The sequence below is a fragment of the Galeopterus variegatus genome, unplaced genomic scaffold, assembly GCF_000696425.1.
Source record: "Galeopterus variegatus unplaced genomic scaffold, G_variegatus-3.0.2 Scaffold92, whole genome shotgun sequence".
Classification (NCBI taxonomy): domain Eukaryota; kingdom Metazoa; phylum Chordata; class Mammalia; order Dermoptera; family Cynocephalidae; genus Galeopterus; species Galeopterus variegatus.
This window is the reverse complement of record NW_007726203.1, coordinates 85154-110728: the sequence shown is the minus strand read 5'-3', so window position 1 is coordinate 110728 and position 25575 is coordinate 85154. Positions and strand designations below refer to the sequence as shown.

At 52.6% G+C, this 25575-nt stretch overlaps 1 protein-coding gene across 2 annotated transcripts in view; it reads left to right on the top strand.

Moving 5' to 3' along the window:
• Positions 1 to 25575, top strand: part of UNKL (unkempt family zinc finger-like) — a 42526-nt gene that overhangs the window by 4277 nt on the left and 12674 nt on the right. For both annotated transcript variants that reach the window (XM_008581301.1, XM_008581310.1), the window contains exons 2-9: positions 6363 to 6539; positions 7155 to 7288; positions 9712 to 9847; positions 11808 to 11925; positions 13107 to 13191; positions 14337 to 14422; positions 15041 to 15103; positions 20734 to 20911. In XM_008581301.1, coding sequence (XP_008579523.1) covers positions 7249 to 7288; positions 9712 to 9847; positions 11808 to 11925; positions 13107 to 13191; positions 14337 to 14422; positions 15041 to 15103; positions 20734 to 20911 — 706 coding nt within the window. In that variant the 5' untranslated portion in view covers positions 6363 to 6539; positions 7155 to 7248. The remainder of the gene's footprint in view (positions 1 to 6362; positions 6540 to 7154; positions 7289 to 9711; positions 9848 to 11807; positions 11926 to 13106; positions 13192 to 14336; positions 14423 to 15040; positions 15104 to 20733; positions 20912 to 25575) is intronic.

The window sequence follows — 25575 nt, the reverse complement described above, 5'->3', positions numbered from 1 at the left end:
GCGGGAACCGGTCTGTATGTGGGATCCGAACCCTCGGCGGGAGCCCCGCCACACTCCCAAGCGGCGCACTGTAGCAGTGCGCCACCGGGCCGGCCCCTTCAGTTTTTGATTTCAATAAAAAATGGGTTCACTCCTTTAATTGGGTGTCACTTTCCAAGTTGGCACGTAGGGTCCTAAACTTTTGGGGCTCCCTGCCGTGGCTTCATCTGGCAGGCTGGGTATGTCCCACTTGCTCTGTGGGGCTACCCTCCCAGGAACACCCTCCTCTGGGCACTTGGGGTGTGTCCTGGAACAGAGGCCCCTTGTCTGGGTGGGCTAATGTCTGATTAAACTGGGCTTTCCATTGGTGAGAACTGGTGGGAGGTCACTTGATACTTTTCTGAGTATCCATTTCTAAGTAAGACTTACTGTTGCTGGTTATATCATATGTGTCTTTAGTCTGATATTTCTATTGAAAGATATCCTTGCAGTATTTAATTTTAAAAAGTCTAGTGCCAGGCCGGCCCCATGGCTCACTTGGTAGAGTGCGGTGCTGACACCACCAAGGCCGTGGGTTCGGATCCTATATAGGGATGGCTGGTTTGCTCACTGGGTGAGCGTGGTGCTGACAACACCAAGTCAAGGGTTAAGATCCCCTTACCGGTCATCTTTTTAAAAAAATAAAATAAAAAAATAATAAAAAAATAAAAAGTCTAGTGCCTTAGGACCTAAAACTTGGATGGAAGTTCCATTCACTTCAGGTTGATGATAAGCTGTTGCTATTTAAACTGATCTCTTGGGCCAGCCTGTGGCTCACTCGGGAGAGTGCGGTGCTGATGACACCAAGGCCCCGGGTTCGGATCCCATATAGGGATGGCCGGTTCGCTCACTGGCTGAGCGTGGTGCTGACAACACCAAATCAAAGGGTTAAGATCCCCTTACCGGTCATCTTTTTTTAAAAACAAAAACAAAAAAAAAAAAAAACTGATCTCTTGAGTGAACTCTGCCTGGGCTTTCAGTGTAAAGCCAAGGTAGACCCAGAATATTAGCACATAGTACTTAGGAGCTGGGGGCTACTAACAGCCTAGGAGAAGATACGCTTTGTGGTTGTTTCAAGTTTCCAGCTTAATGGAATTGCAGTCAGGTGACTGAGCTGGGGTTTGTAAGAGATCCCTAGAAAAATGTGAAGCACCTTCGACGAGGCACCATTCTCCAGCTCCTGAGTGTGTGCACTTCAGGCCTGCCTACTTTGGGATGAGGCACAGGACAGAGGAGGTGACTAGAGGAAGCTCCTACTGGAGGGAGCGGTGGCCTCAGTGTAGAGAGAGTCCCCTCAGCAGCTCCATGGGAGCTGAGGAAGGAGGTGGACTTGCCAGAGCCAACGATCCCTGTTGGGGGAGTGGGGAGGGGTCACCATCCTGCCTAGGGTGTCGAGGGCAGCTCTGGGAAGCCAGATATTAGCTGGCGACCCCCAACCCAGTGTCAGAGAGGAGGGGGTAGGCATGAGATGACAAGCCCCTTCTTTTCACCCCCCCTCCCAGCTATGGCATGCAAGTCTTTCCTTTTCTGCTGCCACTCATTTTCTCACCATCTTGCACCTCTATGTGTCTGTGCTGTGTTCTGTTCCCCCCTCACGTTACACTGCATGTCCCTCTGAACTCAGCGGTTGTCACAGTGCAGACTTCAGACCAGCAGCATCAGCATCCCCTGGGAACAGACCAGCAGCACTGATCTGGGGGCCCTGGGGACAGGCTCTCCAGAGGGTTCTCGTGCACTAGGCCCGCAGGAGTCTGGGTCTGGAGGCCCTCCTGTGTTTTAGGTGAGAGTTGCCTGAGGGAAGGGGACAGTGCCCAGCCCTTCTGGAGACTTGGCGGGTCCACCCCACCCCTGCCGCCCTGTTCCTCCTTTGCAGGTTTCAGTGGTTCCATATCACTGTGGTGGGGCTGTGTCCAGCGGGTGCTGCTGGCCCATATGTTGATGGAGCTATGTGTTGTCACACTGTTCTAGTTACTAATCATTTTGGATGGGTGTGAGAACCATGTGTGTCGCCCTGACCCCTAGAGCCTCCCCCAGCCCCCTCTCTGGCTGTCCAGGGAGCAGGAGTGCTATGCTTTCTCCTAGGCATCCCCTCTGGCCTCTTAGACATCCTAAAGGTTAAGGCATTTTCTTTTCATTAAACCTTCTCCAGTATCTTAAGGAAAACACAAGCTCCGCAGTTGTGTAATAAACAGAAGGTGACAGCCCCGAGTGAGACAATAGTACTGGGTAGCATTTCTGTGTGGGGAGAGGGAGGCTCAGCATGCTCTTGTTGTCATGGCAATGGTCCTGGAAACAGGACAATGCTCAGCACCAACCTGAGGGAAGCATGAGGGAATCGGTCCAAGTTTAGATTTAAAATTAGGAGGGGTAGGGCTGGCCCATGGCTTACTTGGGAGAGCGTGGTGCTGATAACACCAAGTCAAGGGTTAAGATCCCCTTACCAGTCATCTTTTGAATTAAATAAATAAATAAAATAAAATAAAATTAGGAGGGGTGCTGCGCAGACAGGGTTAACCTCTACTGGGCGCTGGCTTGCATGTGCCCTGCCCACACCTGTGCCCTGTTAAACATGTTCCCAGCCGCCTTTCCCTTCATTCCTTTAAGTCATGCTTTGGAGCCCTGTTTTCCTGCCTTGCCACCCCTGTGCGGAGTGCATGCTGCAGGTAAAACCTGCAGAAACTGCTTCAGTTTTGGTGTCCTCCGCACCCTGCCCCATCTTTGTGGAATTCTTATGCTAAACTTCCAGTAGAATGTGTAAGTGTTTCTGAAGATCGGAACTGGCTTTGTGCCATGTCGGCTTTCCTATCAGCTTAATGTATTTTATTTTACTTTATTTTTTATTGTGCTCAAACATACATAACTAAATTTATCATCTTAACTGGTAAAGTGTACAGTCCAGTGGCTTTGAACACATTCACGTTATTGTGTGACCATCACCACCATCCATCCACAGAACTTCTTTCCAAACCAAAACTGTCCCCCTGAAGCACTGGCTGCCTCTTACCATAATGTTTGATGTGGGCAGGTGCATAGGTGCTGTTGTCCTGCCTTTCCATGTAGACAGTAGAATGCTCTACCCCATTACTTCTCCTTGGTGTTTGCTGTGATGCCTTTTTTTGCTTTTGGGGTTTTTTTGGCCAGTATATGTTTGGGGGTAGGTTTCTCTAAGTGGGATTGCTGGGTCAGAGGGTAAATGGTCTGTTGTCATTAGATGTTGCCAGATTCCCCTCCACAGAGGCCACGGCACTGGGCATTCCTACCTGCAGCATGGTCTGCTTCCCCACGCCCATCAGGGGGGTTCTGCTGGCTGACACGTGGGTCTCAGTGTGCGTTTCTCTTGTCCCAGCAGAGGTGAGCCGAGTGCCTCTCTGTGGGTGATGGCCACTTGTGTTTTCTCTTTTGTAAGTTCTTTGTTTCTCCAGCCCATTTTTCTGTGGGTCCTCATCTTTTTATTTATGCAGTTCTTTATTGATTAGCGATATTAGTCCATATATTTATTTGAAAAGTGGGAAGGGGTCGTAATGTTAGGAGAATAGGTTCTGGCTACAGCAGCATCAGTTCTCTGGGCACCGAGGAGCTGAGCTCCATCCCCAAGGCCCGTGTAAGGGTGTAGGACATGCTGGGGAAGCTGGCGGGTGGAGTAGAGCTCAGGCAGTTGGGGGTTGAAGCAAGTGTGCATAAATACATTAAATATCATAAATGGATATTTGACTATTTCTAATAGCCCAGAATGTGTCTTGGAACTACTCACTGGCAACGTGGAGGAAACAGTCTGTGTATCAAGGTTGCTCTGTGTGGACATATACAATACTGTGGAACATCTCCATGTTTATATCTATATAGATAATGACTTATTAATAGTTTTTAAAGTTTTCTTCTTTTTTCTTTTTACAAAGTTAGGACCAAACTGTCTCGTAACCTGCTCTCTCTTTTTTCCGTGTTTCCTGGTTCTCTTGGATCTTTCAGGATTAACGACTGTTGGTGTTCCATTCCACTGGAAGAGTTGACCACATTTATTTAAATACTCACCTCTTGGTGGCCATTTGCCTTGCTTCTGGTTTTCTGCCATTTATTAGAGCGCCGCTCTCCTCCTTTCTATTTGTGTTGATTGGAGGTGGTCCGGGGTGCTGGGTGTGTCTGTCTTGTTCTGGTGCTGGTTACTTGGGTGTGTCCGGTTCAGAAACCCCACTCGCTGTACAGGGATGATCTGAGTGCTTTTCCAAATGTATATTCTATTTCCATATGAATATATTAAAGATCTCTCTCCTTCTCTCTCTCTCTCTCATCAGTCTGTCTGTCTACAATGGGCCGTGTTTAAAATTGTGGTAAAATATATGTAATGTAACATTTGCCATTTTAACCCTTTTAAGTGTATAAGTCAGTGGCGTTAGTTACATTCACAATGTTGTGTGACCATCACCATGATCTTTTTCTAAAATATTTCCATCATTTAGAACAGAAACTTGGTGCCCACTGAACAGCTACTCCTCCTCCCCACTCCCCTCAGCCCCTGGTAACATCTAATCTGCCTTCTGTCTCTGTGGATTTGGCTGCTCTAAGTACCTTGTAAAGGTAGATCATATACTGTTTGTTCTTCGTGACTGACTTCTTTTACTTAGCTGGTGTTAGCCTGTGTCTTCCAGGTCCATGCATGTGTGGTGTGGGTCAGAATCTCCTTCTTTTTAATGCTGAGTACTGTTCCCTTGTGTGGACTGGCCCGTTTTGCTTGTCCCTTCACTCTCTGGTGGGCTCTTGCAGTGCCTCCACCTTTTGGCCTTGTGAACAGTGCTGCTTTTGAGTCTCTTGGATAAGTACTTAGGAGTGGAATCACTGGGTCCCATGGTGGCCTTCTGGTTTGACCTTTGCTTTACTGGCCCCTGGGGGATGCTGGGGACAGCTGGGACACTTCGTCTTCTACCCGCACCTCCACACCTCAGTGCCGGCACTGGTCACGGGTGCTCAACAGAGTCTGGATCAAGATGTCTGGACTCTGGCTTTTATTTTTCCCTCATCTAGTAAGATAGGGGTTTGGACTAAACAATTGCTATACCGTTTTTTTTTTTTTTTTTTTTTTTTTAAAAAGATGACCGGTAAGGGGATCTCAACCCTTGACTTGGTGTTGTCAGCACCACGCTCAGCCAGTGAGCGAACCGGCCATCCCTATGTGGGATCCGAACCCTTGGCCTTGGTGTTATCAGCACCACACTCTCCCGAGTGAGCCACAGGGCCGGCCCCGCTATACCGTTTTTGATCCCTGGCCATCCTGACCATAGCAAGGTGGGCATGAGCCTTTCCCAAAAGCCTCACACAGGGCCCCTGGCTGCAGCTGGAGGTGAAGGTCTGTGTCCTTGGCTTTGGGGATTTGTGATAATGGTCCCTGCCTTTCTCTGCCTTGCCCCTCTGACCACTCAGGGGATTCTGTCATTAGCCTGGGCCTCGGCACCCTTAGTGATTCAGGGTCTTTTGCGTATCCCCTCTCCTCCTTCTGTGATTGTGATGCCATTCTGGAGGGACTGACCTGGGGTGTGCTCAGACCCTGTGCGCCACAAGTGTCAGAACCTTCCAACCATCTCTGCTGCCTCCCTATGTTGTGACCCCGTGATGGTGGTTGCCCTTCTGCCTGTGCCCCTGTCCTGCTCAGGGAGCTGCCTGTGACAGTCCCCAGGGGCATGTGCCTCTGGGCCTATGTGTGGCCCACATGATGTGGGACACTGCCCCACCCCACCGTCAGCTTCCCTCTCCTGGCCCCTCTCCTGCCACAGTCCTTTCCAGCCATGTCCAGGGCCTGTGTTTCTCCCTCTCTCCCTCTTGGGGTCCCTGAAAGCACCAGGATCCTGGATGGGAGAGAGGCCACCCACCCCTTCCTTGATCATGACTTGTCAGGAAGATGACAGCCTGGGTACAGGATGTGGACTTTATTTTTCCACAAGGTTTAAAAGATGTCTTCGCTGGCCAGTTAGCTCACCTTGTTAGAGTGTGGCGCTGATAACTCCATTAACAAGAGTTTGGATCCCCTTACTGGCTATCCATATACACAGGCACACCCACAAAAAAGATGTCTTCAAAAAATTAGGAAGGATAATTTTCATGGAAATTTGTTTGGTATTGCATTTTTCTGCTGTGTTTAACTGAGGGGTTTGCAGTGGTCTCAGTGCCCCAGGGGAGGGTCCCAAATTAGGGGACAGGTGCTACGTTCAGTAATGTCTGCCCTTCCGATTGTGATGAAATCTGGGTGAAGGAACACAGAATCAGCTACTCACGGGGGGAGCGTGGGAAGGTGGAGGATCAGGGCTGCCTCCGAGCCCGTGAGAACCAGGTGGAGTGCCAGCCCCTCTGCTTCCCAGATGTCCCTACCTGCACCGGACGACCGGGGACACGGAGCGCAAGTACCACCTGCGCTACTACAAGACAGGCACCTGCATCCACGAGACGGACACGCGGGGCCACTGCGTAAAGAATGGGCTGCACTGCGCCTTTGCACACGGCCCCCTGGACCTGCGACCGCCTGTGTGTGATGTCAGGTGAGTGGCATCCACAGGCATGTGGGAGCCAGCTTACCGCCCTGCCGCTGGGCATTGCTGGGCTCAGCACCTCTTTTTTTTTTTTAAAGATGACCAGTAAGGGGATCTTAACCTTGGCTTGGTGTTGTCAGCACCACGCTCAGCCAGTGAGCAAAGTGGCCATCCCTATGTAAGATCTGAACCCGTGGCCTTGGTGTTATCAGCACCGCACTCTCCCGAGTGAGCCATGGGCCGGCCCTCAGCACCTCTTTTTCTGAGCCTCAACTGTGATGCATTTGTCATGAGAGAACCCTCTAATAGATGTTTCCTCCCGTGTCCCACAGGCAGAGCATCAGGGCTGAGGAGGTGAAGGGGCACCTTCCTCAACGAAACTCTAATCCTAAGTGGTGGAGATTTGGGTCAGGACTCTTGTCCCAGGACAGGGGTGCTCCTGCAGCCCCCTGAGACCCCGTCTTGAGCCCACCTGGCAGCTGGCATCTTGAGGGACACTGAGGTGGCCCCAGGCAGTGACAGGGCTGAGTGATTCTGGAACCGTGTGTTTCAGTGACTTTCTCTCGCCCTTCAGCAGGGCTTTGGACGCCGCAGACCTGTAACTGTTGCGTTGTTTGGTTGTAGGGAACTGCAGGCCCAGGAAGCCCTGCAGAACGGCCAGCTCAGCAGTGGGGACGGTGTTCCTGACCTGCAACCTGGGGTCTTGGCCAGCCAGGCCATGATTGAGAAGATCGTGGGAGAAGACCCCCGGTGGCAAGGTAACCTGTGGCTGCTGCTGAGGGTGGGCAGGGGATAGCTGTGGTCCTTCCCCACAGACCTTCTTGGTTCATTTCTGTCCTTAAAGGACCTGCAGGGTGATCAGATGGGGAAACTGAGATTTGTTGAGTCCAGCTCTGACCCTCGGCCCCTCAGGTGGCAGGGAGCCGAGTGGGATTTAAATGCTGTCTGCTCTGATCCTTTATGCTGGCCGGCATCTTGTGAGGTCAGCTACTGGCTGGCCACAGGGCTGGCGGTTGCACAGCTCCTGTGGGAACTCCTGGGCATCCTGTCCCAGAGCCAGCTGTTGTCCACCACATACCTGCCCCTGTGGCGTCTGTGGTCCACCGCGCCCTGCCCTGAGCCTCTCTGCACATGGTGCTCAAAGCAGCGGCTTTCAGATCCTTGGCAGTTTGGCAGAAACATGAGTTCCTGAGCCTGTCCCTTGGGGCTGTGGGACCTGTGTATCTGGCAGGCTCCATAGATGAGGTTATGCGCAGTGAAGAGTTTTGTTTGTTTTTATTGCAGTAAAATACACATAGCATAGAATTCAGCATCATAAAGTGTACAGTTCAGTGGCATTTAGTACATTCAGAATGTTGTGCAACCACCACCTCTGTCTAGTTCCAGAACATTCCCATCACCCGTGCCCACGGCAACCACTCCCCAGCCCCTCCCCCAGCCCCTGGCACCCACTGGCCCGCATCCTGTCTCTGGATTTGCCTTTTCTGGACATCTCATATGGGCAGTGAAGTCTCCTCCAACTTGCTTTGCCGAGGACTTTCACATGCTTTAAAATGGTAGTTATTTCAGTGACAGATTCTCTATCTACGCATGGCTTTCCTCTGCTCACCGCATGGAGTGACGTGTGCTGGGGGCTGTGGGCCCAGGGATACATTAGTAAACATGACTGTGGGAGCTTTCCGATTCCCGTGCCACCTCCACCTCCTCGCACTGACTGGATAAAGTGTCCGGTGGCTTCTGTGTTTCCTGTGCTGGGCACTTGCTCTCAAATCCCCACTCTCCCTTTTGGAGGGAGACCTGCACTAGCTCATTCCCGAGTCAGGGCAGGGACGGGTGTGGAGGCTCTGGGGAGAGGTTCCCCCACATAGGCTGCAGAAGGGCCGTGGGCCCCAACTTCATGCTCCCTGGTGCCTGTACACACGCGCCTTGCTTTGACTGTTCATAGATCTCATTTTCCAACCCGTCGGCCTCCCTGTGTGGAAGATCCCCCGCCTCCACCTCCATGTGGGCACCCTAGTCTTGTGCCGTGGGGGAGATGAGAGCCCCATGGCAGCACTGGGTCAGAGTCAGAGGCTGAGGAAGGGAAGTGGAGGCAGAGACAGGGATGGGAAAGGGCCGAGCACATAGTGTTTGATTGGTTTAGAACTGGGTAACCCACCACTGGACATTGCATTTTAAAAGGGTTCCCCCACTTAAACTGTGTCAGAAAAATTTCCAGCTTACGTGTTGTGGCTTTCATTTTCAGAGTGTTCTAGGTAGAACTGGGGACCCTGAAGTTCATAACCTCCCTTAGAAGAGCTGTCCAGACCACCGCCCCACACTTCATTTCCCGTCATCTCATCAGTGCTTTTAAATGATCCCTGGTCTTTTTTTTTTTTTAATTTGAGATAAATTTCACCTGACGTAAAGTTAACCATTTTTTAAAAATAGAATTATTTTTTAGAGAAATTTTATATTAATAGCAAAACTGAGTGGAAAATACAGAGATTTTCTGTAGCCCCCCCCCTTCTCCCCCCCTGTCAACATCCCGCGCCTGAGTTACCTGTTACCATCCAGGAACCTACACCGATACATCATTATCACCCAGAATCTATAGTTCACATTAGGGTTAAAGTTAACCATTTTAGGGCTGGCTGGTTGGCTCAGTTGGTTAGAGAGTGGTGTTATAACACCAGGGTCAAGGGTTCAGATCCCCATACTGGCTAGCTGTACCCCCCCCCCAAAAAAGAAAGTTAACTATTTAAAGTATACATTTCAGTGGTTTATAGCGTATTTACAACATTGTGCAACCTTCACGTCTGTCTATTTTGAAAACATTTTTATCACTCCAAAATCCCATCTCCAGCAGCAGGACCTCCCCACTGCCTCAGTCCCTACTAACCTCTGTTATACTTTCTGTGTGCTTTTCCCTGTTCTGGACACCTCTTATAAATGAAATCAGACACAGTGTGGTCTTCTGTGTGTGGCTTCCTCACTGGGCACCAGGCTTCCCAGGTTCACCCATGCTGTAGCTTGTACCAGTGCTTCAGTCCTTTTTGTGGCTGAGTGACATCACAGTGGTGGGTGGGCCACATTCTGTTTTCCTCCATTGTGGACACTTGGGTGTTTCCATCATCTGCTGTTGTGCCTGGTTCTGCTGCAAGCACGTGTGTGCAGGTTTCTATGTGGACCCATTTTTCAGACACCAACTTCGTGCTGGGCAGCTACAAGACTGAGCAGTGCCCGAAGCCACCGCGCCTGTGCCGCCAGGGCTATGCATGTCCGCACTACCACAACAGCAGGGACAGGCGGCGGGACCCCAGGAAGTTCCAGTACAGGTGAGCCATGGACCCACGGGCATGGCAGGACCCTGACTCATTTCTCAGGTGTTGGACCCAGTCCTGCAGTCTCCTCTGGCACAGGCTGTGTCTTTATGTTAGGCAGTGGGCCTCACTGCTCTGGGCTCTGTGCTTCTTGAACCCCAGGCAGATGCAGAGAGCATGTGGCCGTTCCTCAATTTCCCTCCTGATCTGCCCTCCTGTGACCCATGTGCCCCTGTTGCCTGTGTGTGAGAAATGCCCTCACCCGTCCAATGCCAAAGGTTGGACACGGGGACACGAGGTACAGCGAAGTGAGACTTCAATTACTGCCTTATAAGGTTCAGGTGTCTGAAGGGCAGGCACACGGAAAAGGGTTGTAGCAAGCAATTTATTCCCTGGTGCGCAAGTCCCTCCACCCACTTGCTCATTGGCTGTGAGTACTACGGGGTGCACAATCTTTCTAACGGCTAAAATTTTTACCTCCTTGCAATACAAGGTATTCCTTTGGGGGCTCAAGACAAGGTCATGAAAAAGGCCCACTTAAGCCCTGTGAAAGGAGAAACACCAGGGAATGAAGAAAACAATGGGGGCTAGTAACTAATTACCTTCTCAATAAAACACCCTCAGATAAGTCATTTCTGAAAATGAATCACTTCGATTATTTTCTTACATGGGGGTGCCTCTCGGATGCCAGGTGGGCTGTCTTTTTCCAAGCTGGTTGTGCCAGCGCTGCCCACTCTGGGGTTCTCGCGGTGAGGCCTCCCCACTTAGCACCATCGCTCCTCAGGAGGGGAAGAGTGTTAAAGGGCAGTGGCTTAGTTGGAGGTGGGACGAAGGCCCCAGCTGTAGGGACATGTGGTGTTTTGTCGCCTCTAGCCGTCAGGGCCCTCCTGGCTTAATTGGAACTTGGGATCGATTCTGCCTTCAGAGCTGGAGGCTGAGAGTCCCGGGGTCAGACAGCCGAGCTTCACCCTCTGCAGTGGACTCGGGGCCTGCCCCCGCTTGCCCAGTCCTGACTGTCCTCTGGGTTTGGGCCTCATTGGACTTGTGCACTTCGGGGTCCTGCTCTCTTCCAAAGCCATTTTCTCCCCCTCATCCTAAACTGTCCTTTTTTATTTTTATTTTTTTAACCTTGCCAGATTGCCTTCAGGTTTGCCATCTGCACCTGGGGTTGTGTCCAGCCTGGGCCATCACCTCCTTTGTCTTCTGGCCCTGTTTTCAGTGTTCAGCTTTTTCTTTGAGCAAAGAGCCGCCCTCTCCTCTTTTTAATAATTTGACACTGCCCCATGTGCCCAAGGCGACACCCGTTCTTCCGAAAGGAAAAGGTAGCTGGTGTGTGATGATCATGGTTCTTTCTCCAGGAGTTTCAGAGTTGAGGGACCTGAACTGCTATAGAATACAGAACTGCAAACCAGTAGTCTCTAAGCTGTCATCACCATGTGTCATCTGGAGACGACAAAGTGAATTTACTGCTTATTGAAGGGATAGAAAATTGTAAAAGAAAAAAAAAAAGGCTTCTTTTCCATGGGTGGTAATCTTTTCTTTAAATCCAAATAAGTCACAGTAAAGCTGTTAGAAAATACATGAAGAACAGAGGACGTTGCCGACTTTGGTATTTGCTTAGGGTTTCAGATCATAGGATCAAAATGCTCAGGTTCCATTTGCAATGATCACACAGGCGACAGTCTCCTAGCTGTGGCTCCCGGCTCTGGTGAGGTGTGATATTGGCCCAGGCCACTCTGACTCAGACGCATGTTAAATGTTGTAAAAAATGGGCACAGGGCTCTGGGATTCCTTCTGGCTTTACACTGGGGTGACCTGGATTTGTCGTCCTCACTGAGGAGGAAGCTAGGTCCTTCAGGTGCCCTTTGCCATGGCCCCTCGTGGTGCGAGCCAGCACGTGGACAGGCTTCGACACCCCAGGTACCAGGAAGGGGGCATGTTCTCGCGTGTCCCCAGTGACATGTCCTATCCCTAGGTCTACGCCCTGCCCCAGCGTGAAGCATGGTGACGAGTGGGGGGAGCCCTCGCGGTGCAGCGGTGGGGATGGCTGCCAGTACTGCCACTCCCGCACGGAGCAGCAGTTCCACCCCGAGGTACGAGTGCAGGCGGGTCCGGGAGGCTCCCTCTTTGTGTGTGGGGTCCCCAAGACCACCCTCAGGTTTAGTGATTTGCCAGAAGGACTCAGAAAAGCCACGTGGTCATAGTACCATTTATCATACTGGAAAGACAGAGATTAAAATCAGCCGAGGAAGGATGCGCCTGGGGCAGGGCCAGGTGAGACCAGGTGCGAGCCCCAGGTGTCCCCCTCTCTGTGGAGTCGCGGAGAGCACTTGATTCCCTCTGAATGAAATGTGCTGACACATGTGCAGGGCTGCCAACTAGGTACTCTGCCCTAGGCTTGGTGCCAGGGTTTTCACTGGGGTTCGGTGGCACTGACCTTAGTCTCTAGCACCTCCAGAGGCTGAACTGACAGCAAGAGGCCATAGACTCACCGTAAATCACCTTGTGAGATAAACTCCCCAGCATGGCCCAGCCCCCGGGTGAACAGACAATCCTACCAGGCAGGACATTCCAGGGGCCTAGAAGCTGCCACCAGGAGCTGGGCAAGGGCCTGCCCTTCCTGTGGACTGTGCAGGATGCAGACAGCCCAGGACCACCGAGTCCATGTGTTGATGCACAGTCGCTGAGCAGAGCACACCTGGATTTGTGCTAAAAACAAACAGGCAGACGAGCCTCCCTCAGGGTCCCTGAGCTGCTGGAGAGCTGTGGGGGGTGGGAAAAGGCAGGTCAAGAGGAGGGGCCCCCCTGAGGACCCAGTGGGAGGGTGTGGGTCTGGCATCTGACCAACAAGGCTCACCAAGGGGACACCAGGAGCCTCGAGACTGGTCTGTCCCTTCCCAGATCCAGTGCTGATGACCTCATGAGAGCATCTGTCACCCTAAATGCAGTGGTGGCAGGTCTGGTCATCATATGGATACACATGTTCATGTGACAGGTGTCTCAAGAACCTGCTGTATACCAGGCACTGAATTAGGTGACCTGTCAGAAAACATGAAGTGTGGAAGGTGACCTTGCGTGTGACTTCCCCGACCCTCAGGAACACCTCCTGCAGGCTTACGGTGCTGGGGGTGTGGCAGCATCCATGCCATTTCCAGGAGAATCCTATTATGATGTGGAGCTTAATTCTCTACAATGTGAGGAAGCCAGCTCTGGTCTCCCACAGAAATCCATTTCCAACCCTGTCTCTACATCTCATTTTGTTTTTGTGTCCTAGATCTACAAATCTACAAAATGCAATGACATGCGCCAAACCGGTTACTGCCCGCGGGGCCCCTTCTGTGCCTTTGCACATGTTGAAAGTGAGTAGGCAGCCGCATGCTGGGTTTGGTCCTCACCCCCTGTATAGACGTGTGGGACTCAGTGACTCTGCACACTGGCCCTGGGCTTTCTGTTCATCAGAGAAGGCATGGAGGACGGGGAAGGCAGGTGGGAGCTCAGGCTGGGGGCGCCTGGACGTACCATTCAGGGTCCCTGGCTTGGGATGGGGCTAGTACCACATGAGGCCAGGATCCCTGGGCCAGAACCCTCCCTAACCCCTGCGCCTGCCATGGTCCTGGGCCATTTGGACCCCAGAGTGACCCATGCCTGCAGGCGTGCCGGTCCCTGTGCTTGGTGGCAGGTGCTGGCATGTGCTGGGCTGAGGCCTCCACCTGCCTTCTGGGTGGGCAAGGTGTGTCCTTCTGCCATGCACCTGCCATGCATCTTCTCACCTGTTCCTTGCTGTGAGCCTGCCATCCTGCTGGGCACTGGGTGCCATTGCCCTCGTGGAGAGGGTGTCCATCTACCCCAGCTAGGGACACCAGAGACCCTTGAAGCAAGGTCTGGTCCACTGGCCTCACAGCGAGCACATGGCTTCTCGGAGCCTTGTGTTTACCGTCCACATTGTGAGGGCTTGGCTTTGGTACCATGTGAGCCCTGTAACAAGTTCCCAAGGGCAGAAACAAACGCCCTGATGGGAACTTGCACAAGGACCCAGCCCCTCCGCCGCATTCCTGGGGGTTCTTCACAGCTCTAGAGCTCGAGTTCCAGTTTTTGTAGTGTGGTTGCAAACTCAAATTTACTTTCCATGTTTTGTCTTGGTAGGGAGGGCATTGTTCTTGTTCACATTTTAAACTTTGTGTTTTTGGTTTTGGTTTCTGGTGGCTGGCCGGTACAGGGATGGAACCTTGGGCCTTGGTGTTATCAGCACCGACCTGATCAGCCAGCCCTAAACCTTGATTTTTAGTATTAAAATCATTAAAGACATGAATCCACAGCCCTCGAGGGTCCTGTTGCTAGGGACAGTTCCCGTCCATGTTTTTGGCTGTCCTTTCTCCTGTTGCTTACAAGGGTTATTGTCACAAGACCAGTGCACACTCTCAGTCTCTGATTGGCGGGGTTTGGGGACTTCCTGCCTGTAGGCTGTCCCCAGCCAGCAACCCCTCAGAGCCTCCTTTCTCGGCAGAGAGCCTGGGGATGGTGAATGACTGGGGCTGCCGTGATCTCAACTCCACCAACAGCACTGCGGCCAACAGCGGCCAGCCTGGAAACGTGAGTGGACGGTGTCCCGAGGAGGGTACCCGATGTTGCTTGGTTTAATGGAATGGCTAGGGACACAGGTGGGGGTGATCTCTGGGTGGTGTTATTGAACAGGCTGCCTGTGGAGTTGGCAGTTCCTTCTAGAAGAGGCTGGTTTGCTGAGTGGATGGAGCTCCCACTCTGCCGTCACACAGACCAGACCAGAGGTCAAAGATCGATGTCCAAGTGTAAGAAATGGAGTTGAAGAGAGCTCACAGAGATGTAGCCAATGTGAATGCCTTTTCTGTTTTATGAGACTTCAAGAATTAGCATTTTCAGGGCTGTCCAGTTTGCTCAGTTGGTTAGAATGTAGCATATAACACCAAAGTCAAGGGTTCAGATCCTAATACTGGCCAGCTGCTTAGGGGAAAAAAAAAAAAAGAAAGAATTAGCTTTTCTAAATTCTGAGCCCAACTTAGATCTTTACGTACGTGTATATATGTATATAACTATATATGTATATTGGTGGTTTGCCAGTATCAGGATCCGAACTCTGGACCTTGGCGTTATCGACACCATATGTAAGTATATTTTTAATTGACCTTTTCTCTGTGTTTTTTTCCCCCAACATGGATGTTTTTTGTGTTGCAGGCAAAGCGGAGAGATTCGCCCGCAGAAGGCAGCCAGAGAGCCTGTGAGCATGACGGCAAGCAGGTACGTTTCTGAGGGTGAGGTGGTGCCTCGCTCTGCTCTAGACGGCGCCCCTCTTGTTAGGGCTGTTCCTGCACGTCCTCGGCCATACTCACTCTGGACTCAAGTCACTTGGTTAGCATCCATTAATTCTGTAATTCTCTTTTTGTTTGTGTTTACGTGTCTTTTGTTTTGATGTTTAAAAATATTTGTGTTGTACCTTGCAAACAACAAAACCAAAACCTCCCAATGTTTTCTCCATGGGGAAACCAGAGAGGCCTGCATGGCCCATCTGTGCAGGTGTCAAATACCACAGCCCGGGTGGCTTAAACCAGACTGTTATTTCTCATCGTCTGGAGGCTGGACGTCAAGGTACAGGTGGGTCTGGTTCCCTCTGAGGCCACCCTCCTGGGCTTGCAGACAGCGTCTTCTTCCCATGTCCTCATGTGACTGTCCTTCTGTGCGTGTCAGTACCCTGATCTCCTCTTCTCATAAGGATATCAGTCAGATTTGATTGACCTCTTTTTAACCTGATCACCTCTGTAAAGATCCTATCTCCAAATAAGGTCACATGCTGAGGTTCTGGAGGTTAGGACTTCAGCAAATGGATTTGCGGGGGGATGCAGCTCAGCCCACAACCCTGCCCAAGGCGTTGAAGCAGAGCCCTCGCCTCCGGGTCTTCCTGCTCCCAGGTCACTGTTGAGAGGGGTTCCTGCCTCTGAGCTTATCATCATGTGTTCTTTGAGGTCTGTGCACCACGTGGCCCTCCTCCGTCAGGCTGCAGCAGGGGCTGTCCACTGTGCCCCCAACCCCAAGGCTTCCCTCTTTTCTACACAACCTGGCTTACCATATATTGGTTCAAAGCAAGTTGTTTATTTGGAGAAACAGTTTTGTTTCTGGACTCTGCTGCCCTGAGGACTCCAAGTAGCTTGTTCTCCCTCGCTGTGAAAACATGGTGAGAGCTTGGAACGATGTGGACGTCCCAAGGTTCCGCTGACCTGAGGTTCTGCTGCTCATCGCTTCCTTTCCTGCCTGTGAGCATTGCTTTTGCTCCCGGGCAGGGCACCCAGGCTGTCTTTTCTCCTCTTCCTCCTCATTTTTTTTTTTTTTTTTTTTTCCTTTTTGTCTTTTTTCGTGACCGGCAACGGATCGCAACCCTCGGGTGTCACGCCCGCACCTCGCTCAGCCAGTGAGCAGCCGGTCTGTATGTGGGATCCGAACCCTCGGCGGGAGCGCCGCCACACTCCCAAGCGGTGCACTGTAGCAGTGCGCCACCGGGCCGGCCCTCCTCCTCATTTTCTTAATGCCTGTCTGAGGGCGTCACCCTGAGGATTTTTCTCCAAAAGTAGCCAGTTACTTAGTTGCTAATGTAAGAGCTTCCAAAGCGTATTTAAAAATCAACAAGATAGTTCAAAGTAAAAATGAACTTAATTTATTCAGTGACTTTTTTGAAAAGAGATCAGAACCAGTGAGGCGTTCATTTAAGAATCTGTACCATGAAATGTCAGCAGTGAACATGGCCCGCAGAGCCTGTCTTGCCTTGGCCAGGGGCTGCCGAGGAAGGGCCTGGAGGAGGAGCCAGGCAGTTGAGCAGAACAGAGAAGTGGGGGACAGGTCCCTGGGCCTCATGGAGGGGGACCCATACACCAGCCTGGCCCGGAAGCCCCAAGAAGGGGCGGGTGCTACCCCTCCCTCGGGCCATGGCTTCTCTCAGTGGCGGGCGACTCTTCCCCGGCCGTCCCCTCACAGGTCCAGTTGGCTTTCTGTGGAGTGTCAGCAGTCCACTGGGGGCTGTGAGCAAACTCCATGCCCGAGCCTGTCTGTGGGGAGCTCTCATCTGTACTGGAGCCCCTGTCCCATGCCAAAGCTGGGCCCGGAGAAAGCGCCTGGTGGGAGCTGGGGTGAGGCCAGTTCCCAGGGGCCTCAGACCAGCTTAGTGGTTCCTGGCCTGTTCCCCGGGAGCCCCAAAAGTTCCGCTGCCATTCGTGGCCAGCGGGCATTCCTGGTCAGTTAGAAAGGCCAGAGCAGCCCCTGGTAGAGGTGATGCATGGACGATTGCTCCCTGGACCTTTTCCCTGCCCCTGTGGCCTGGAGGGGGCCAGAGGATGGCACTGGCCCTTTCACGGCTGGGACAGCCGAGTCCCTCCCCTGTGACTGCCTGTCTCCTCCTACTTTTTCACACGATCGTCCCTCTGTGTGCACATGGCCCTGGTGTTCATCTCTCTTCTTACAGGGATGACAGTCACAGGAGCCCACCGTGAGGATTCCATTTCACCTTATAACTTCTGTCTACAAATACAGTCACATTGGGAGTTCGGGCTTCCACTTATGAACTGGGAGGGGCCACAGTTCCATCCATAACAAAGATGTTATGCTAAGCGAAATGAGCCAGACGCAGAAAGACAAACACTGTGATCCCATCATGTGAGGGCCCTAGAATGTCAGACTCATGCAGACGGGAAGTAGAATGAGGGTGCTGGCGGATGGGGAGCTAACCTTTTGTGGGGACAGAGTTTCAGTTTGGGAAGATGGAAAGTTCTGGAGATGGATGGAGTGATTGTTGCACAACAGTGTGAGTTTACACAAAGCCACAGAACTGTACACTTAAAAGTGGTTAGGATGGTAAATTTTATGTTATATATATTTTACCACAATAAAAAGGAAAAAAACACCCAGCAGACACAGCTGGTGTCAGGAGAAAGTGTAGTGTCTCCAGTGGCCCCTCACTGGTCCCGTCTAACAGTTTCTGACTCTCCCACTGATGGGATCTCGCTTGACTTGTCCAGTGATATGTCTGTGACCACTGCAGCCTTGGGGAGGAAAGACCTATACAGATGTCGTTATTGGTTTTCAGGGTAATGTGGTCCCCTGATGTCTTCGAGGGTCATCCTCCTCTGGTATGATATTTTGGGGTCGAGTCACAATGTGTCTGACTTCTGCTGGCTCCCAGGCGCGGTCAGTGCAGGTTTGGGAGTCACTCAGGGCAGGGCCTTCTGCCTTGGTCCCTTAGGCTATGGCCCCAAGGGGGCTGATGGGGAACCCTCCCAACCCCCTGCTGTGCACACACCTGGGAGGGGCTGCAGTGTCCAGGGATTCCCAGGCTCGCCCTGGTCCGGGCTGTGGGGAGAGATTGAGGCCACTGACCCAGCCTGTGCACAGCCCTCAGACTGGAGCTGCTTGAGGGGGGCTTGCCATCTGCATTGAGCCCTGACTTGCAGGCTCTCTGCACTCTGGGCTCTGGCTTAAAAACACAGAGGAGACAGGGTACAGGTGCCCCCTCCACCCCGCAGTGCAGGCCATCCTGTAAAGCCAAGCATTCCAAGTGACCTCTCCAGCTGAGGCCAGGACGCTTTGAGGGCAACAGTCTCTCCCCTATTTGGGAAGAGGTGCCATGGCCTTGGTGAGGTCCTGGAGTGGAATTCAGTGTGGCTGGGAAGCAAAGTGGGCAGGGGGAGCTGGCAGACAGCTCCAGGAGCTGCCAGACCCAGGCCTCACGGTGAATGGTTGGTCAGGATGTGGTGTCTGAGTGGTCCTTGGGTGGACCTCAGCCTGTGTGGTGTCAATGGCTTCCAAGGGCCCGCTGGCCTACACCCTCTGTGGGAACGTCGCAGGTCACTGCCCTGCCTCTGAGCTGTTGATTCTGAGCCACAGCTGCTGGATGTGGTGCCCTTGGTGAGCTACTGCGTGTTAGCTCACCCCTCACTGGTCGCTGTTTTCTCAGCCCCATGGGCCCGGTGCCATATCCTTTGCTGGTAGAACAAGTCAGTCCTCTGTCCCATCCAGGCGTCTGTGTCCCCTTCTGGGTGTGGGGCCCCAGGGGCGCCTGGTGGGAAGCCCTTCCCAGCTCTGTTAGGTGGGGGGGGGGGTTGCACCTGCCAGGGAAGGGCCGACCTGCCTTCCACGCCAGGTACAAGACAGAACACCCCCAGGCAGGGGCTTTCAGTGAAATACAGCGAGGCCCGTGACCCATCCTATCATGTTTCTGGGCTTCTTTCTCTAGAATGTGAGACTCCCGTTGGTCTGCTTGCTGGCTTGGCGCTTGGGGTGTAATGTGGGTGGCCGTGGTGCTGGGCCTGGTTGGGCATTCGGCAGGTGGCGTGTAGTCACCTGGACCGGGCGTGGGAGTTACTACCTCCCTGACTCTCACCTGGAGATTGGCCTCAGGAGCAAAGAACAGGGGTGGCCTGTGGTCACTTCTGCCACAGCATAAGGGAAAAGAAAGGGGCCCTGGGCTGGCAAGGGCTGTGGGCGGTGGATGAGGAGGCCCACCCGGGACCTGCGCATGGGTGTGCTCTCCAGACAGCAGTTGGAGGGGACTGCCTTCAAAATCAGTAGCCGTGTCTCTGCACCGTGTGCACAGGTGGTCTGAAGAGCAAATCTGTTAACCAGAGCGAAGCTGGAGGACGGGGGAGCAGCCCTGGGAACTCCAGGAGTAAGCCCGGGCTGGCAGCATCCCATGGAGGACGGCCTGTGCCGGATTCCTGTCCCTGATGAGATGTACATCAAAGCTTTTACCATGGACAGTTTTACTTAAGCAGACAAACTCATCAAGTCACCCCCTTGGGATCTGCCTTGTAACCCCACCCAAAGTTAACTTTTCCTGTGTTATTTTGAAGCAAAACCGAGACGGTCTGCCATTTCAACAGTAGACGCTTCAGTATGAAAGTCACTCTAACATGGCTTTTTAAAAAATTTTTTTATTTTAACATCAATATACAATGTAGTTGATTTTCGTGTCTCTTTACCAGTTCCATTTTCCTCCCTCCCTCTCCCCCTTCCCCCATCTACATCATATCTGTTCACTTGTCTTAACAAGTTCAAGGAATTGTGATTGTTGTGTCTTCTCCGCCCCACCACCATTTATTTGTTTATGTATTTACTTATTTACTTTTAGCTCCCACAAATAAGTGAGAACATGTGGTATTTCTCTTTCTTAACATGGCTTTTGACTCTTCGTTTTGCGATGACTCCACAGTATGCCTTTCCAGACACAGCTGCTGAAACCTGGCCCTGCAGCTCCATCCTGATTCATTTTTATTGCATTTTTCTTGTGTCAAATGTCTTCTCCATTACTGGGTATTTATTCAAGATTGTGCTAGTTCTTTTTCTTTTTACCTATCAGCTATCAAATAGAGATAATGAGACTTGCCCCCATTTTTTACTTTTCTTGGGTAATGAGGTCATAGGATCATCCTATCAACGTTTTTGGAAGTGGCACCAGCTCCCACTTCCACCCCCAGGGGCACGTTATCTGTGGGGGCCTGGAAAGTGCTCTGGCAGGCAGGCCCAGGCGAGGGCTGTGGAGGGGGAAGCTCTGGGCACCTGGGGTTGGGGGAGCAGGGCTGGCAGGCTGGAGGGCTTGTCTCTTCCAGTCAGCCCCTGGCCTCTGACACATCTCTCTGCACCTGCTACATTGATTTTTACTGGCAAATATCTGCATTTGAAAATTATCTTCTGTAGAAAAACTCATGGGACACTTTCTGGTTGTTCTCTCTCTGAGCGAACTGGAGTTTGTGATCTGCCTGTAATGGTTATTGTGGTGAAGTTCGCTGTCTGAATAGCTCTGGAACATTGAGAAGGGTCACTATGCTCATGTCGTAGTGCTGTGGCTCTTGCAGGTCCACTTGCTCACTCTTCTGTGTGTTTTTGAACAGAACCACCTTGCTGTGTTCGCAGTGGTCCACCCACTGGCCCCCAGCGTTGGCTCCAGCGTGGCATCCAGCCTGGCATCCAGTGCCGGCTCAGGGAGCTCGTCCCCCACCGCTCTGCCCACCCTTCCTGCCCGTGCCCTCCCGCTCGACCCTGCTGGCAACACCATTGAGGTGGTCCTAGGTAAGCCCACACTCTTCTCTCCCCCACTGCCTTCCTTTCATGCTCATGTTGTAGCTTTCTGGGAACAGCTTTTCTCTTTCGAGACACATTACAGAATTGCTCATTTTCGTAGAAAGCCAGATATGCGTTTTTGGTCACCTGTCACTTTGGTTGTGTCGCATACGAGCCCCAACTCACTGAGCAGCTCGGGCAGGGTGCATATGAGCTCAAGCCTTGGCGTGGCAGGCACTGGGGGACAAGGAGCTCCATGGACCAGCCGGGGCTCAGCTGCACATGCCACCAAGGAGCCAGTCAGAGTGGGTGGTGCTTTCCAGCACAGAGACCATTAGAGAATGGGGAGGCTGAGGGATGAATAGAGGAGTGGTGGTCAGCAAGGGCACTGAGGGTGGGGACAGTGACCAGGGTTGGGGGGAGGCGGGACAGAGCCTGAGTGGTGGGCACAGCTGTGAGGGCCGTGGCTGCCAGCCGTGGGAGTATTTAGCCACTGGGAGTCACTGAGGGTTTGGGCACTGATGACTGATGACAGACTTCAGTGACCTATCAGGGGGCCTGGCCAGGAGACCAGAGCCCCTGGTGGGGAGGGGCCTTGTGAATGTCCAGGGAACAGAAGGACAAATGGGCAGACAGCCCTCAGCCCCTCTCAGCCCTGGGCAGAGGCCACATCTGGGTGGTGATGAACACCGGGTACACCTGTGGAGGGTTTTGCTTATACAGGCTTGGGTGACGGATAGCAGGACCCCCCAAGACTCGCACCCTGTGATGACTTGCATCTGCATCTCTGTTCTGACAGTGAAGGACTCGGGGAAGGCCTGTTGATTGTGGTGATTTCCAAGTTCTCTGTCCCTGGGTTGTCTGGGCCCTGGTCAGCTCTGGCCGTATGGCCCCGACCTTTCCCACATCCTGTTCTGCTGGGGACTTGGGAGGGAGGTGGGCAGAGGCTTGGAGGACAGGGTGCTAGGGCCCCATGGCAGGGCTGTCACTCATGCGGCAGCATGTGTGGGCTGGGTACGCAGAGTGAGGGAACCATGTTGACACAGGAGTTGGCCAGTGGCCAGGCCTGTGAGGTTCGTGCCAAGAGCACATCAGTTACCCACAGCCCTGATGCCTGCACGTCGTTTACCATGCCACACACCTGCCTGTAAGCACCAGCCACGTGGGCCCCTCTGTAGCCCTGCTTTGGACACAGGTTTGAGATGGTGCTGGCTCTGGTGGCCAGGGAGAGAGCATCTTTCCAGCTGCCATTTAGCCCACAAGTCGTGGACTTCAGAGGGACATTAGAGACAGTCTGGTGGCACACGTGGCTCTACTCCCAGCATCACAGCTGGCTCCCAGGGTGTTTCTCAGAACAGCCTGTGCAGCGCTCTTGCGGCCTTGGGGTGGCCGGGCCTTCCCAGCCCTTGTTCACTTGAGGTAGATCCCCATCCTTCCCATTCTTCAAAAGGTAACTTTTCCAAAATGCTGGGGCCTTCTGTGACCAGGCACATCTGCCCCTAAGCCCTGGTGTTTCTACATGGGCTCTGTGTGGGTCTGTTTCACCTGCCGAAGAATCCTCTAGAATTCAGGGCTCCTCCCATGCTCAGGAAGCCGTGGGGAGAGTGGGCTTCCTCAGTGACCCACCACCTCCCTGCTGTGGGCTGGGCAGCAGGGATGGTGGCTCTTTGGCCCGAGGTGCTGTGTCAGCAGGTGGTGAAACTGCAGGTACCTTGTGCCAGTGATGGCTCTGGTCCTGTGTCGCGGTTGTGTTTGTCCTGCCCTTGTGTCTGAGCACCTCAGCCACCGATGCCCACGAGGAGCTGTGTGCACACACCGAGGCCACGTTCCTGTCCGGCCGGCAGGTCTCCGCCTGGCATCAGGGCCAGCCTCAAACTTCTGCCCCACTTCTGCGCTCTAGTCTGTTTTGAAAATCATCTCCTATGTAAAATGCCTCTCATCAGGGCTTCACCTTAGAGGGTAGTTTATTAAAATCATGTGCACTTCATCGGTGGTATTGTGTGTTTTAAGCAAAAACTCACCCACGTGCATCTTATTTCAGCCTGAAATTGGGGGCAAACAAGTTGTTCCTCTTGAACCACAGAGGTCTCATGAGTTCATTGTACTGGTTTAAATACAAAGCCGCCATCACAGATGGGCCCTGGACCTTGCTAAGGTGCACCCTCAAATTCACAGGACTCCATCAGAAATTTGGAGGTCGGGGTGAGGCAGGAGGCCCAGTTATCAGAAAGTTTGCAAAATGACTAAAAGAACACAACACAGCGGCAAAAGTTCCTTTAGGGTTCTGGCCTCTGAGCAGGTGCTTGGCCCCTCTGAGGGGGTTGAGATAGTTATTAAAGGGCTGGCCCGTAGCTCAGTTGGTTGGAGCACGGCCTCGTGCCGGCCAGCCACCAAGAGCTACATTCTGTGTTGAGTTTTTCTAGAGAATGAGGTGTTCAGCATGAACGGCATTTGGCTAATTTATAAATAATTTACAAGGCTGATGAAATCAGATCAGTGTGCACATGTGGGCACAGGTATTTGGGGAGTTTTTTATTTTTCTGCCTGGTAATGAGCTGAAAAGCCATTGGCATAAGTGGCGTGTTTTAGGATTTTATTTTTTTCCAAATTAGCACAAATTCTGCCTTTTATACATAGCCTATTATAAAGCTACACAATTGCGCCAGTCTAATTGTATGGCGAGGCAATAGTATTGTTAAAGCAATTCACAACTAAAGCCAGAACGTTTCATTATTTTACTAAGTTTCCATTTGTATTGACAGGGCTAGGGCTCAGACCCTTCAAACCCATTGTACAGACTGGGTCACCAGATCCCTCACACGCCAGGCTGGGTCCCCGGACCCCTTACACGCAGGTCCACGCTAGGTAATTGGGAAAGATCCCGGAAGCCATTGGCAGACGACGCGAGCTCAGTCTGCAGCAGCAGCAGCAGCAGCAACCTCCCAGAGGGTCTTGGGGGCACTGGCAGCAACAGCCTCTAGCTGCAGTAGCAGCCTCCCCTTGGCCCCCCTGCTAGCATCCCCCGGGGGGGGGGGTGTCGTGGATCAGAGCCACTCATCCTTTATCCATCCATAACCCAGGACACCTGGGTGCACATGCACAATTACACTAGACAATAATAAAGGAACACCTGGGCGTACATGCATATTTACATCAAATGCTTGGCAAGATTCTGAACATCTGAGGGCCCCTGACCATTTTCCTATATTTTCCCAACACCTATTTTCCCCAATCTAAAAAATACTGGTAAAATTTTACCATAACAGAAAAGTACCAAGGAAAATTCAATCCCTGCCCCCAAACAGGTGAGGCCGTAGTCAACTGTGCTCACCTGAGTGGAAAAAAGAACCAGGTGCTCACTGCTTTGAAAGGGCTTCACTAGTCCTGTATAGACGCCTCTGGTTGACTGGAGTTAGCAAGTCTGTAGTAGTTTTTCCAGCGGATACTTATATTTAAGGTGCATTCTCAACCTGTTTTAGTATGTCACTGCCACTTTGTAGCACATTTTTTCATCAACATAAATATTTCCTGAACCAACTACCTGGAGGTGAAGAGTGGAGGGTTTTTCCAGGATCAACGTTGCCTTAGTTTGCAGACAGCATATTTTTGTGGTTGCTGCTCTTGTTAAAATAGTAAGCTTTGCCATTGAATGCCAGTCTCACTTTGTCTGTGACCACTCTCTGGAGGTCACATGCAAAGTTATATCCCCATAAAAGCCCTTGATGTGGTAGCTCTTTAGCACTGCCCCCTGACCACAGGAGCCCCCCAGGCTCAGGGACATCCTGCCCACAACTCCCATGGGCCAGTCTGACCCAAAGTGCCCCACCTGCCTTCCATGAGGCCTTTCTCTGCTCAAATGTTCTATTACCTGTTTTAGAGGATTTGAGGCTAATGAGGTGTAGCCTGGATTGAATAAAGACAATGAGTAAACTATAAAATAGGTGCTGTTTCCAAACTAATTGTGTACTTAAGGGATTTAGTAGAGTCATTTCGGGGCCATCTGACAGTTCATTTTCTCTTGCCATCCACTGCATGTGAACAGGTTTCAGGTGAAAATAGCGGCTGGAAACCTACGCAGTGCGAGCTTAGCCCTGATGAGCTGGACTGAGACGCAGACTTTGGGGGGACAGGAAGGGCGGCAGGTGGGGGGTGTGCCCTCTGAGTTCATCCTGCTCCCCGTTGGGTTGAGCGTGGTCTCCCCTGAGCGGCTGCAGGTGCGGGCAGGCAGGGCAGGCATGAACGGGAGGAGCCAGGCCCGCGGTGCGGCTCCCGCTGCTTTCAGGGTGAAGACCCCTCTTCACCTTCACAAAATGGGGCTTGGCCCCGCGAGCGTTCCTGCGTGCTGCATGTCCATCTCTGCCCGGGGAGGGAGAGGTGCTGGTGCTGAGAGAGGGCGCGCCCCACCTGAGGGACCCGCCGCGGGGCCGGGCGGGGCGGGGGTGTCGAGGAAACGGAGCGGCGAGGTCCGCTCCCGCGCACCTGCCCGCCCGGCTAGTGGCCAGGTGCCGGGGGCGGGGCCATTGCCGACCGGAGGCGGGGCTTGAGGCTTGTGGGGCGGAGCGTGAGTCTTGTGGGGCTGGGTTGGGGCTAGTGTGTGCCGGTAGCGGGGCGTGGGCGGGGCCTGTATCGTATGGGGCGGGTCGTGGGCGGGGCGCGGGCCGGGTTTGAATCGG